Source organism: Diabrotica undecimpunctata, chromosome 7 (assembly GCF_040954645.1).
Source record: "Diabrotica undecimpunctata isolate CICGRU chromosome 7, icDiaUnde3, whole genome shotgun sequence".
Classification (NCBI taxonomy): domain Eukaryota; kingdom Metazoa; phylum Arthropoda; class Insecta; order Coleoptera; family Chrysomelidae; genus Diabrotica; species Diabrotica undecimpunctata.
Genome location: NC_092809.1, coordinates 25647811 through 25663835, shown reverse-complemented (window position 1 = coordinate 25663835; position 16025 = coordinate 25647811). Strand labels below are relative to the sequence as shown.

Below are 16025 nucleotides of genomic sequence, written 5' to 3'. Positions count from 1 at the left end.
CAGATGAAAGGCAGAATACCATTGAAGACACTGAGTGCCAAACAGGACCCCCGATTACCATTGAAGAAGTCACGTCAGCTATTAAAAGAACTAAAGATGGTAAAGTGGTAGGGCCTGACGAGTTTTGTGCAGAATTCCTAAAACTTATGGATGAACAGGGAATAAAATGGATAACAACTGTATTCAACAACATATACGTAACTGGAAAAATACCCCAAAGCTGGTTAAAGTCGACCTTCGTGACCATACCAAAAAAAGTAAATGCCAAGACATGCGAAGACTTCTTCTTCTTCTTCTACGGCACTACAGCCCAAAATGAGCCTTGGCCTCCTTTATTTTTTGCCTCCACCCTTGTCTGTCTGTGGCTGCTCTTCTCCATACACGGACTCCTACATGCGAAGACTACAGAACAATAATTAGCCTAATGAGCCACTTACTTAAAACGTTCTTGAAAGTGATACACGGCAGAATATATAAAAAATGCGAAGAACAGGTATCATGGACGCAGTTTGGATTCCGCGATTCCTTAGGCACCCGAGAGGCTCTATTCGCTGTCCAAGTGCTTATGCAAAGATGCAGGGATATTAAATGTGACGTGTATGCTTGTTTTATCGACTACAAAAAGGCATTTGATAGAGTAAAGCATGATAAACTTATAAACATCTTGAAAGAAGTGGGGTTAGATGATAGGGACTTAAGAATCATCTATAATTTATATTACAACCAAACAGCCAATATTAAAGTGGATGACCAATTGATAGAGGCAGTCTCCATAGATAGAGGAGTGAGGCAAGGATGCATTCTGTCCCCGGTGTTATTTAATATATACTCTGAATATATCTTCGAGCAAGCGCTAGGTGAACTACAAGAAGGCGTATAAGTCAACGGAATACGTCTAAACAACAATAGATATGCCGACGACGCAGTAGTTTTTGCAGATAGTCTGGACGGTTTGCAAAGAATAATGTCGCGTATATCAGATATAAGTAGAGAACACGGACTTGATCTTAATACAAAGAAAACAAAGTACAAGGTAGTCAGTAAGCCCGAAATATTAAATACACAGCTTTTGGTTAACCAACATCCAATTGACAGAGTGGACAGCTACACATACCTTGGTACCAACATTAACAGCCAATGGGATCACTCCAGTGAAATAAAACAACGCATAGGAAAAGCGAGATCGGCGTTCAGAATGATGAAGTCTCTTTTCAGAAGTCACGATTTACCACTTGCTACCAAAATCTCTCTCATTAGATGCTATGTATTTTCTACGTTATTATACGGAGTAGAGGCTTGTACACTTTCCGAAGCTTCTTTAAGAAAACTCGAGGCATTCGAGATGTGGTGTTACAGACGTATTTTAAGAATTTCATGGGTGGATCGTGTGACTAATGTTGAGGTCCTACGTAGAATAGGCAAGGAATGCGAGATTATTAACACCATCAAAGAGCGCAAACTCGAATATCTAGGCCATGTTATGAGGAATGATCAGAGATTCGGCTTGTTGCAACTCATTCTTCAGGGCAAGGTATTTGGAAAGAGAGGACCAGGGAGAAGAAGAATTTCTTTTTCTTGGCTTCAAAACCTGAGAAAGTGGTTTAATACATCGACAACCGGACTATTCAGAATAGCAGCAAGCAAAGTTAGGATAGCCATGTTGATCGCCAACATCCGGAACGGATAGGCATCGTAAGAAGAAGAAGAAAATCTTTTCAGGAAATTGCCCAAATCTGTGCTTTCTACAAATTTGAAAGCAAACAGACGACAAAAGAACAGACATGAGGAAACTACAATTTGCATTCCATAACACGCCACTTTATCTAGGCAAAAAACCCTTCGCGAACTGATTTCTAGTACTCCATTCGTGAGTATACGAAAATAAGACATTTAAGATTTAATTTCAATACAGAGCACCACCATTCACTTATAAGTATTTCATCCTTATGGAATCATCAGAGCGAACTGTAGTAAGCTCTATGAAGAATTATTTAAAAATAATTACCCACAGACTCTACAGCGACATCTATTCTATTCTTTTTTCGTCTGTTTGTTTTAAAAATTGTAGAAAGCACAGATTTGGGCAATTTCCTGAACATACGAGTATTTCAAACGTAAGAAACCTCCGGATTTCGATTATTTTTAATAGATCACATCTCACTATCGCAGATACAAAATATACACATCTCATATATGACAAAGAATTTAAGAAAATAATACAGTATTCTCGCGTCCCCCTTATAACAATGTGGAGAGGAGGGAGGTCAAGTAGGGCCTGCACAGCTACTGTTGGTGGTGCCCCTCAGAGCTACTGTAATTCCAAAACAAGCAAGCCTTTGCACCTTGCTTAATTTTGAGAATGCATTTTTTTGCTGCACTTTTGGGCACCATACCACTGATGCATATATGTTATTGTTAGCTTTACCACCATATTATTAATCCAATATAACATGTCTAGTTTTCAACCCGACATTTTTCTATGAGTGCGTTTTAGATTAAAGTAGTTACCACACTCTTGGCTATTCGTTCTATCTGCTGATTCCAAGCCACGTGTCTAGTGTTACGCCAAGATACTTTACTTCACTTACCATATTTGAATGGGTAATTGGAAAAAGAATAACATTCCAAAAATGTGGAGAATTAAAGTGAGATAGCCATTTTATGAATATTTGTATTTTCTATCGGCTGAGCGCAAAAACGTTAAAATCGCCGATCGACTTTATATTTTTGTTGAGCAGAAAAAGTATAATATTACTGGAATGTTATCGTTTATCCACGCAATGTTAAAAACGTGTCGCGAAATAAACCTTCTGAGTCTGGAACAGATGATTTTTAGTTTGGTGTGCACTTTCGTCGAGTAAACAGTATTGTTGAGTTATAGCTATTGTTGGAAAGTATTTTAAAAGTTGTTTTAAAGAGAATATTATTTAACATTGACCTGCCGTAAAAATTGAAGTTATCTAGAATTTAATAGCTCAGTATCTAATAGGTAAGTTAGAATTTAGTTATTGTTGAATAAAAATATTACAATTGTTTATAGAAATGTCGGATTATTCGGAGTGTGAACCTGCAGATGTAGGAAAAAAGAAAAAGCTCGATAAAAAATGTTACATACAAAAGGGAATAATTGGCAAGAAAAAAAGGAAGAGAGTTTGTTACACATAAAGGTAAACTAGTTAATGCTAAAGTAACCGGACCAGATTGCACTTGTCGTAAGAAATGTATGGCGGATCGTTTATAGTGGAAGACCAAAAAATGAAAAAGATACATACCTAATCGAATTAATAGAAAGACATGATGTTGCTAGACATCATCCTACGTCAGCAAAAGCTAGACAGTTTTCTTCTTCTTTTAAGAATTTTGCTATGAAAAAGAACAATAATAACGTAACGTCCAAGTAAAACGGTTAACAAATACCGATATACTTGATTTCAAAGTCTGGTAGCCACAATATTTTAAAAAGACTGTCAAAGATGTTGAAAAAAAAACAATCATTTACCATAAGCAAATACAGACATTTAACATATACCCAAACAATGATAGGCTATATCATGGCGTCTGAATTAATTAATGGTTTCATCTATGGTCTTTTTAATATGAAGAAACAAGATAATATAAACCTTTCCATCTCGAAAGTATACAATGGCAAACTTCCCATCAACTCCAAGAAGTTTCAAAATAATACATTATATACCAGAAAACTACAGGGCCTTCTATGATGATATACTTACAAATCCTACAACAAATACAGAGAACAGTGACCCAGAAGACTAAAAAGAATATAAATGCCATTTGTTTCAAGTTTGTTTCTGAATTAAAAATCAGTTCTTTATAAATGCCCTGTTTTATGTTGTTTTACTTATGTTTTCGATTTTGAGTGGAAAAAGGATAAGATTTTTGTACTTTCAAATATCAATAACTACTTATCTAATAGGCATGGACTGTTATTACTTGGGCATTAAATGTACATTGTCAAAGTACACAAATGTTCAATAGAAATGTTTTTGTAAAACTAGCGGCTTCGGCGCAAAACAGTTTTTTTTTTATTTTCTAAAAACATGGTTCGTAGGAATGTTATCCTTTTTCCAATCACCCATTCATTTAGATGTGTGCCTCAATCAAAGTAAAACCTGTTCGCTAGTAACACCCTTCTTTTTATTTTTTCCACTGTGGAGTTATCATTGGTCATCAGGGAACCTAGATACGTGAATTTATTTACAAACTCAACGTTGTAGCTCCCCACGCTAAAGTTTTGGGTAGTGTCGTATCTCTAGCTTTGCTATCTCTTTGTAACTGCTATCTCATATGGCAATATGTGTTTTAAAGGCTTTAGAAAGATCGTCTTGTATTTGCAGACGCTACTAAACACAATTTGTGATATTGGGGGAACAGTTTGGATTAAGAATAAGCATAAACTAAAACAAACACCATGTTTATCAGTAACAGAAATAAAAACGGTCATAGAATAGAATAAGAAACGGCCATACAGTCTAGCCGTTGGTCTAAAATTAATACTCTAACTTAATCTATTGTTGGAAATCCCAATTATCCGTACGTTATCACACTCATATGTTCATATGTACGTTGATTGCCATGTTCATATTTTCATGATAATCACTGTTTTTTATGTTGTATATTAGCACCTTCTATAAATCCGGTCTTCTCTCCTGCGTGGAGAATTATATATCGCTTCCCTTCTCCACTTGTATTACGTTGTTATCTTGACATATTCTCTTAGGTGAACTCTTAGAAAATATTCACGTTGCGTCTAAATATATAACAGTTGTCTCTTATTCTTTAAAGTGTACAACAGAACCTCAAGCGCATTTCTGTTATCCCCCTTTGCCATGTACCTGCCATACACTTATTTTGTCAATGTTACCAAACTCCTTTGCTTCTTCTTCGTGCGATTAGGATTACTCCTGTTTGTCTGCCTCTTATTCTGTTTCAGTCGTTGTTGACTGTACATTATCTTTTCACCTTTTTGGCGCCCTTCCAACAGGTCTTCTGCTATACGGCTTGTTGTTTTTACAGATGTTCGCTAATCTATCTGGTCCCATTCGTTTTACATGTTCGTTCCAGTTTTTTTTTCTTGTTTTTATCCACCCGTTAATATTTTGAATTTTGCATTGTTCGCGTATACTTCTGTTGGTTTGTCTGTCTCTTAATGATATGCCCGCTATTGATCTTAATACTTTCATTTCGATATTGTTGATTTGTTGTTTCGTCCAAACCAAACTCCCTTTCTTTTAATTTAAACAAAATTATATCTAAAGTCACATGCTTCTTATATGCACGAACTTGATATATGGTATAATGACGGTAAATTATATAAAAACCAAACACTGAGGAGTGTTTGGTTATACCTTGGGGGTCAGATAAGTACCACTCCATTACGGAGTGTGACCGGTTTGATCTTAGGACATGTGGGTCCCATTGTTCCATTGGAACACATATGCCACTAGGAGCTAGGGTTTGTACAAAAGTTGTATGTGTGTGTGACGACATGAAACACAAAAATGTACAATTTATTGTGGAACGGTGTACAGTCTTTATACGGGGATAATGGGATGGGATGTGAACACGTCCGATAAAACGCCACCTATAGTTTTTATTAACAGAAATTTGAATGAAAATGATTAAATACGGAATTAACTGTAATATTAGACTTTTTAATCACATTGGTTATTTATACACATTTATCATTTGCAAAGTCTCACGAGTATCACGTATCATGGTCGGTAATTATCTTTAAATTTTATTTGAATATAATATGAAATAATTTGAAACTGTCTACAATAACAATAGCATATTTATGTATTTCAGTTGATTATACAGATTTTATTGCAATCGCCAAATCGTCGATTTCAGTTGAGTTGAGTTTGAGTAGTACGAAAACTTGATTTCTGACAAAATGGTAAAAAAGAGATATCATACACTGATTACTGACTAAATAAAAGGTGATTTTGTTATGATATATTATGAATTTATTAACTATACCTCGTTTTCTTCCTCTTTATAATAGATCACGTGGATATTTTCTCAGACTTCACTGAATAAATAAGGAGTATTTTTATATATAATACATCTGACAAGAACGACATTAAAAACTTCAAAAGTTTTAGCCTCTCCGCATCTTATTTACAAATTGACGATTTTCTAATTTTTAGACAATAGATGTATTTTTTGGCTCTAGGTTGTACACTGACAGTGAGAAATTAATTTTATAATTCTATAAAAAATATTTTACACACGGTTTACACTCTTCTCGCCCAGAGGCCGATCAGGGCATTTTAATAAACAATACGAGGAGACCTTGGACATATCAGGCGCGTACCATAATTATGAAACTCTTAACCGGGACAGTAAATGGTGGATAGGGTAAAGTATAAAAAAACGATTAAGCTGCTGCCAAAAATTTTTATTAATAAAATACCTATTTTTTGTACCATTCATATTTCTCGCTTGTATGTACTTTTTTTAAAAAAATGTTATTTTTTTTTTATTTTTTCGTAAAAATCGTTAAATGTCTTATTAAAGTTTAATTTACAGTATAGTAATGCTTGTACGGTAGACTCCAACATACGGCTTCTATCGTCCGACCAAATATGTTTCATCATCGAGAAGACACGCTCTAAAGGAGACGAGGTGCCTGGTAAGCACAAAATATATTGCTCCATTTTTACCAGGTTGGGTGTATCGATGTGTTGTTCATGAAAATGTTTAAATAGTAGAAGCCATTTGTCAACATAATCAATTTGTATCGTCGGGGAATTCCATTCATCATTTTTTGATGCTATAAAAACTTTCGTAACTGACAGCTCGTCAAAAAGGTTGTCAGTATTATTATTTTGTCGATCGTCCGAACCGTGTATTTTGTTTATAATTTCAGCAGATCCTTCGATTTCGTCCCATTTCAATACGTGATTCAGTCCAATCCATTCGAAAATGTCGGCTCCTCCGAAACTGTCTTCCCACAATTCAATGTATGAAATGCATCGTCGGTAAAAATCAGTTACTTCAGTTTGAAATTTATCAATATTCTGGCTACTACCAAGATTCTTTAATAATAATAATTGTTTCGCTCTTTGTGGTACAAAACTGCTGTCCATGCGTTCTTGAAGATTAGATTTAAATCTTCTTAATTCCAAAATAATGTTAGTCGCACTTGCTTCACTTTTTTCCATGAGTAGTACAGTCTTGTTAAAATTGATTAAATGTCCATGCACAAACCAAAAATATAACTCACCCGTTTCACTTTCAAAAAAATCTCGCATTGCACGTGGACAGTTAAGGAAATATGCTTTTAGTCCTTCAAATATATTTAGAATTTTCTGAATTGCCGGCAAAAGAGAAAGAAATCTGATACTTCCATGTTGGATTAGGTTTTTATATTCCACATCTACACATTCACAGAATTCCTTCAACTGAGTTACTCGAACTGTGTAGATATGAAAATGTTTATATATTTTGACAACTAGTGCTTCAATTTCTATTGGTAAACCATCCACAGCATTTTGAAGTGCATTGTGTACAATATGTGCGCTACATCCAATTCCTACAATATCTACACCGAGTTCTTGTTTAAGTCTTCTGTAAACATTATTTTGTCCTCTTCTATGCACACCTCCAAAATTTGTATTACAATTATCGCCACAAAATGTAGCTACTTTTTTTGTAATGTCATGAAGACGTAATGTTGAAATTATATTTTGAGTCAATATTTCCGATGTCTCACCCTGAACGGACTCAAAATTCAATAGTTTCACATGTACACCTTCTAATGGTAAAAAGTATCTAACAATAATCGGTGCCAGTTTGATGTACTTTTTATTTGAGGTGTCGTTAGCAACACTTACGAAAAAAGCCTTCTGTAAGTCGGTGTGTAACTCTGACAAAGACAAAGGTGCCAACACATTTAAAATGATCGTTTCACATTTGGTTCTCGCAACCCCAAATTTTGATTCAAAAAATTTTGAAATCAATTTCGACGTACAATCAGATGTTTTGAAGCTTATATCATCCATTGCCGTGTGATAAGCGAATGTGGCCTCTTTAGCTGCAATAATTAAATCGTTTTGAATGGGATCATCATTTAAAAAAAAAAATGATAGAAGAAGTACTTGCAATCGCCGTTACACCAGTCTTGTGTTTTGCACACTTTAAGTGATCTTTAATATCTGCTCGCCCACCGTGTGCAATTGAAAATTCTGAAAAACATTGCTGGCATTTCACCCTGCTATTGTCACTACAAAGCTTTTTTTATAAAAGGATAATCTTTTTCAAGTTCGCTTGTGAATTTGCAATTTCTTTTCTTCATTTTAAATCAAACACAGCAATTAAATAAAACACAAAGTGTTTTCGTATTTTGCCACCGGTCACAAAAAAACGAAATGTAATCGCACTGCAAGTGATTAGGGTAAAGGGTAAACTGAGATCTGTTTTTTTTAATTCATCAATTCTTGATTTTTTTAATGTTTATATTCGTTAACGACTCACTGAAATAATGTGTTTAAGAAATGTGATACGGTGAATTGCTGAATTGGTCATTTTGATGATTTCGAGAATTAAGCACGTCTTCTGTGGGAACCCTATTAAAATATCTTATCAATCAGATGTGCAGTCATCATTATTAGAATTGTTTATATAATACGAACGTAAATAATCTTATTTATTATCAGTAAATATGAATCCAGGAGGAAAAAAAATCAATCGTGTGAAATGACTTAACAAAAATTCAAAATTACGACAGTTTGGCATATACAATAAGAAAAAGCATTAGGAACAAAAAAAAAAGATGGACTTATATAAATATTTGTATTTTCGTTGTTCTGAGGAATGATAAACAGTTGTAAGTTTTCTGAACAGTTCATTGGAGTGAGGGAGTGAGCCTTATATTTCGTGCAAAAAAATGTGGTCTATATAAGTCAAATTCACACTTCTCATAGAGTGCAGTACAGCTAAGATACGGCAATGCTCATAGTACATAAACTCTGGGCAATGCCATTCTTATGGAGAATAAACGCACAGGGACGTCGGCCTTCGCCAGCTCTTGATTTGTCATTGTCAATCAAGAGCGTCGCACAGAACCGGCTTGGATAAAATGCATCTCCCGGCAGTACGAGTATAATATTTTATATTGTGTATATAGTGGAATAAAAAAGCATTGTAAAAGTTGTAATAATTGGATACTCCACGAAATGTATATATAGCTTGGAAAGTACTAATTTGTTTTCGAATGTTTTGTACTTGAAGTACCTATCGATTCTTTTATATAAAGCTCGAATCGTTTAAAGGTAGATTTACGAAATTAGACAAAAATTGTGAAAATATGTACAAATATATAGCGATGTCAAAAAATTAATCATATATCGTTTATAAGTGATGTCATTCAACGAATTCGAATAATTCCTGGAAGTATATACCTTAGCATTAAGAAGGCATTTAAAAGGGTCAAATTAAAGGACGTTATCCACTTATACGATCAAAAATATCTACCAAAACAGCACAATAAAAGTAAAAGTAGAAAAAGAACTAACTGGCCCTATTGAAGCTGGCAATGGGATAAGACAGGGAGATTCCCTGAGTCCTCTATTGTACAACCTTATTATGGATGAAAATATAAAAAAAGTAAGAACTAAAAAAGGATACCAAATGGGAGAAAAACAACTTAAAATAATCTGCTATGCAGACGAATCGAATACTACTCTCTCAAAGTAAAGATGATTTACAATGTATGCTGTAGCGATTTAATATAACCGCCAGAAAATTTAACATGTTAATTTCACCAAAAAACGAGAAAATGCATGGGTATGCTTATCAGTAAATTTACTTAAGATGTAAATTGGAGCTGGAAGGTCAGATAATAGAACATCTGATGGAGTTTAAATATCTAGGCATCACATTATCTAGCTACAAGTGAATACAAGGAATGAAACAGTATGGAGAAATAAAAATATGGGGAAAGAAATGAAAAAGTTGCGTTTTTCGGGGTTATGGCAGTATTTAAGTCAATGAGCGAAATATAAAAGAGATTAAATACAGTTATCTAATTGAGATCAATGCTCAAAATTTTATATTGAAAAAGTGTATATTTCATTACTTTTTATGATTATTTAATATCTAATGTTTAATATTTAATGTTACTTAATATTATTGTACAGTCCCAAGCTTAAACATGTTTAACCCAAGATGGTAACTGGACAGTAAATTTTATTTGTTCTTTTGCATATTTTAAACTTAATAGCATATTTTTTGTATTTTTTATTTTTTCAACACAGTTAGTCTATTAAAGAAAGAACTTAGTAAATAGTTAACTAAAGGGATCAATAAGACATCCCCATGTTATGACATAATAAAAACCTTTTTCAAAAATACCGCTCTGCAGCTATAATATGATTCCCGTTTTAAAACTTTATTATCCTTTGTGTAGTTGCTTATCCAAACACTGTTAATCCAGTCAAATGTTAAATCAAATGTTTAAGTCCAGGCTCAACACAGGCCAATTTAATGCAGGTAAACCGACCTCAGTCAGATAGGTGGTGGTGACCCGTGAGTTATGGCATCGGGCGTTATTGTGCAGTAAAATAAAGGCATCACTAATAAATCCCACATATGGAACCACATGTTCCTCCAAAAGAACCACTCCTACACCAGGCACGAAAACCAACGCAGTTTTCCCATCCATGGAACCGCCTCCATGTGACACAGTTTCTCATATACAACATTAAGCAAAATCATTCTCCTGGTCTTCTATAGACTCGACGCCTCTTGTCTCCATTCATAGTTGTCCCAATCAAGATGATCGCCAGCAAATTCTAATCACCTTTGCTTCTGGGCTGCTGTTAGCTTGGGACCCATAGCTGTCTTTTGGTATCAGGTTGGCTGCCTTCAGTCTCCTTCTGACTGTCTAAACGTTGGTAACCACACCTCAGACCTCTATAAGCTCTTTTTTGAGAAAAGCACCAGACCTCAGGGATTTGTTTTTCATTGTTATTCGTTTACGACCTTCCCCTTTTTTTAGCAGACATAATCGCGAGTATCTTGGTACAGACATTACACTCAGAAGACAGCTGATTGGCTTAAATTTAGTTGATTTGCCACAGCCCTCTGGCTCAGGCTTTCTCTCAATAATGCTCTACTTGAGCTGGTTTGACAGATGTGGTATCAATTTGTAATTCACTTACAAACTTCATATAAGTGACTGACATATTCTTGTGATGATAACTGAAACAAGTCAGTCTGTGTCGATTCCAATGTGTCAAATTCTGCCTCCTAATGAATTTTACCTTTTTTTATTTTAATGATATTTGCTCTTATTCTGTTTGATTTGTGAATATCACATTTCTGTTTGTTTTTTGGATTCAAGCATTTAACAACAGTGGCGCCCATTCTTGTTTTTTTTTTAAGAGTTATTCTCCTTCTTAATGTCATTTCTTTGTTGTTTAATATCATTTCTTCCTTACATTTCTCACCTCTAAGAATTACCCCGCCCATAATCTACCCAGACAGCAACAGTGCTTTCAAGCCTCTTGTGTACCAGTGTTCTAAGATTAATTCATCACAAATTAGATTACAAGGTATGGTACAATATCAATATAAAGAATATTAAGAATTTTTTTATATAAAATATGACCTATTTTGATCTCATGTAATTTACCAATATTTTTTGTTTATTTTTTCAATAAATATGTATACCTTATCCACATAAAGATGCCTTTTCTAGGGAGTAAATGGCTTAATTCCTTTTTCTTACTTCTTGGTATTATTAATTAGCTTCTTTACCTTGTTCCATATTTTGGATTACTCCCTGTCAGGAGGGGAGTTTTCATCCAATGTTATAAACTAAACTACCACCACATAACCACAAACAAAACCAATAATAATAACTTGATAACACATTGTATCTATCCCTTTATTCTATTTTGAGAGATACTCGACATTTTTCATTTCTCTTTTTGTTTTCTTATGTGTGTATAAGGCAAAGTGTAAAGAATCATCTTGAAGACTGGTAGCCACTACTCAATGAAGTAGAGAGTAAACTTATTTTCTGAAATGAACACAATTGTCCTAATAACTCTGAAGATAAAATCAAAACAAGATAAATAACTGATTCTAAAAAAGAATGCAGTGAAATTATATTGCAGGTATTCATTAAAATAAACAATTAGTTATGAAATAAATTGATAAAGGGAATTGTCTTATTGTCTAAACTAGACACTGAGACAGTATAATAGCTGATACAAAAACTAAAGAAAACATACAAACAATACACAAACCTCATATTACATATCTAGATAACCACAGGATAGAGCCCATCAAAATGTTGATTTATTGAAATCAGCTAGAATTTACTTAGAGGCCTAAATATAGCTATATGATAATATATTTCTAAAGCTCTACACACCTTACATGGGGACCTCGAGCTGCTTGAATGATGTACAAAAGTTAGCTCTATAAAATTGTAAACCCAGATATATTGGTACCTACTGTTTAAAACAGATATGGATCAACCTAGATTTAGTTGCCACAGAAAACCAACTAGTACAAAGGATTGCTCTCAATCATATTAATAATATTAGCATGATGAAAATTAGAAGATGGTAGAGACAGTTTCTAAAAATTGTGAAATAGAGATATGAACTACTACCAGAAGAATAGGTCTACATATAGCAATGAAAAATATGAACAGTCAGCCAGATATTTGCTTCATATTTCAAAAAATGATTATTTCTCCATTAGTTCTAATATGTTTTTTGTAGTTATGCTTTATAATTGATATTATCTAGTATAACAACTGATTAAACTATACACTATATAAATAGGTAGTGTAGGCACAAGTATAGAAAGTATTCTTAAAATACATTAATAAGATTTCTACAATCAGTGAAAATAAAGATAAAATAACTAAATGCTCATGGCTCAACACACTTCATGATATGTGTTCTTTTATACTTAACCCTGTAAAGTGTTATATTAACGAATATATATGCATCTATATCCATTGCTTATATATTCCTCTGTTGAAAATTTGTTTCATGTGATTCACATTCTGACTATATAAAAAGTGATTTTAAGTGTTATTGTAGTATGGAAAATACATGACTAACACATATTAGTTTTATAATTTTTAATCTAATAAATTACATTATACCATTTTTCCCAGTTTATTATTTAATGTGGAGGAGCCAGGGGAATAATTACATAGCTCAGCTATATACCAATCAACTATTGTATTTCCTTTATACATTAGAGAAACATAAAAATACATATATATGAGTGAACCTGAGCTAGCAGTGTTAAAGGAAAATTTTATAAGGGCCTTGTGATCTTTAGATCATTACTAAACTTCAGTCTTGTTGTGGCTCTGATGATATGGACTCATATTAACAATAACACTTATTTTTTAAATAATCAAGTTTAGGAATAATTGTAAAACAGATATAACTAAGCACTTACCAAAATTTTTTAAACCATTCTGGATGTTTTCAACTGTTGGACTATAATTATTTCCAATATTTTGCTGGTGATTTTTATTGTACACTCTTTTGGATCTTCTTATGTTTACACACTTATCAAAGAGACCATGGAGATTCTCTATTGGGAAATCTGTTCCTATTACAAAATTAAAATGTTTTATGACCAATCTAATGGATATACATTCTTTTTTACATGTTGTTGATAAACAAGAAACTTACTTGAACGTTTAGGAGATGAAATTAAAGCTGATTCATGTTTAAAAAAATCTGGAGGGATCTAAAAATGAGACGATCAGAAAAGCCCGGGAGAATTCGTAGGACGTAACCAAACTCACCGTGATTCTTTTCGGGACAATATTTCCCTCGGTTTTTCTAATTTTCCCACCATTTCCGTCAACTGTTTTAACACTATCCTTCTTCTTTTTAGAATTTCTTCTCTGCTCTTTATACATGATTTCTGTGTCAATATAAGATAATTCTGATTTAAAATTAATATAATACTTACAATTTAATTCATTTGAATTTTACTCCAACTGTCAAAATGAGTAGAAAAATCAGCTGGCTATATGTTTTGTCTCGCTCCCTTTTTTAAAATAAAATAAGATGGATAATTGAAATATTTTGACATATTGCTAATAACCAGGATTGGCTTAAGGTTTTTATGTAAACCATAGCGGAGGAACGGCACCAAATTTGAGAAACTTTTTTTGAAAAACAAATATAAAACAGAACATTCAAAAGTTTTTAAATCATTTATTTCTAAAACTTAAATTTGATGTTTCTAGAATACAAAAAAAAATAAAAAGATAATAAAACATAAATAACTGCAAAAAAATACATTTAATTTTTTGCGACATTTAATGTTAAAAATAAAAGGTGGCCTAATTTGGGATAGCCAGGTATCCAAATTTGAGACATGTACCCCAGTTTGAGAGACTATTCAATAAAGCCCTTTCCTTCGCAGAAAAGGCAAACAAATGTGCTGGACTTTATCTCTCCACAGTCTTAATGTGCCCACCTGCCAGACTGGTAACACTTTGCCCATTGTTCGCCATATCTTACGTCGGAAAATTTGCCGGTGCAAAGTAGACATTCCACGTCGTTTTCTCCACTTTCGTCGGACGATGAATCAGCTAATCTAAGGTCTTCACTGCTGTTTAAGCTTGAACTTGAAGAAACTTTCAGTTTCCTTCTTGATGTCTTGCATTTTGATGTAGAAGGTTGACCTACGTCTTCATGTACTGGTATTTCTTCTTCGGGCGTTGCTGTTTTTTTTTATCTAACACTTTTTGTTGAGTTGTTTTTTTCTGGAGCTAATACACAATCTAAGTTTTTCTAGGGTACTTGTTTTTTTTTTGTTCTGCAAAATTTTCTCTAATTCTTCTTTGTAGGGTGTTAGAGTAATAACTGAAGCTTTTCCTGATCTGGCATGTGGTTTTTAGTGGTATCTCACTTGTATGTAGAGATTGGACAGATGTCTTTCGAAGAAACAAGTTGTTTATGAGATATTGGTGGACTAGGAGTTCTATGTTCTCGCATTGGATGATTTGTTTGTTCATGGTTTCGTTCTATTATTTGTTTGTCCATTTCGTTTTGTGTTTCCAAGTGCTCCAAGTGTTGATTTTTTGATTCCGCTAAATGGATGGGGTATTGAGTTTCGTATTGCAAGTTGAAAGGTCAGTCGTTTTATATCACGCGCTTTTACACCTAAATAACGTTGCTCCAAAGTTAGGCCATACTGGCCATACTTAATCAACTCTTTCCGTTAAAAATAAAACGCATTTTTGTTGGTTATGTATGCCACACAATTATTGTTCATTTAGCATAAAATGTATTAACTGATATTAAACTAACAAAAATAATGGGAATAAATTTAATCATCTTACCTTAATATCTTGTAAGTTTTTATAAACACCGAAATAACTTTGTAAATGCGGTCACTTCTAAGCGTCAACTGAAAGCAGATCTGCACTACCACCATCATCATCATCGTCATTTTGGCTTTACAACCCTGTGTGGGTCCTAGCCTCCCCAAGATTTTTTTTCCAGTCGCCCCTATCCACATACCACATGCTTATAGCTAGTCATAACAGTATTTGTCAATTTTCCTCTTCTCTGGATTTTAAAATATCATTTTGGCTTTACAACTCTGTGTGGGTCCTAGCCTCTTTAAGGATTTTTGTCCAGTCGTTTCTATCCATCGCCTTCCTCCGCCAAGCACGTATTTCCATATTTCTCATATCTTGATCTATGTTATCTAGGAATCTTGTTCTGGGTCTTCCTCTTCTTCTTTGACCAATAGGTCTATCAAGGAACGTTTTTCTAGCTGGGTCGGTTTGCTCCATCCGCATTACATGGCCTACCCACCTCAGTCGTCCTATCTTAATGTGTTTTACGATATCTGGTTCTTGGTATATTCTATAGAGTTCGAAGTTGTATCGTCTTCTCCAGACACCATTTTCATTTACCGCTCCATAGATTCGCCTTAGTATTTTTCTTTCGAAACATCCTAACATGTTTTCATTGCTTTTTGTTAAAGTCCAGGTT

General features: G+C 33.8%; 1 protein-coding gene across 1 annotated transcript in view; it reads right to left on the bottom strand.

Annotated features, from left to right (window-relative positions):
- Positions 1–14014, bottom strand: part of LOC140445090 (uncharacterized) — a 33646-nt gene extending 19632 nt beyond the window's left edge. Inside the window, exons 1-3 of the mRNA XM_072536905.1 lie at positions 13814–14014; positions 13698–13755; positions 13459–13614 (exon numbers count right to left, since the gene is read on the bottom strand). Coding sequence (XP_072393006.1) covers positions 13459–13614; positions 13698–13755; positions 13814–13930 — 331 coding nt within the window. The 5' untranslated portion in view covers positions 13931–14014. The remainder of the gene's footprint in view (positions 1–13458; positions 13615–13697; positions 13756–13813) is intronic.
- Between the last annotated feature and the right edge of the window lie 2011 nt (positions 14015–16025).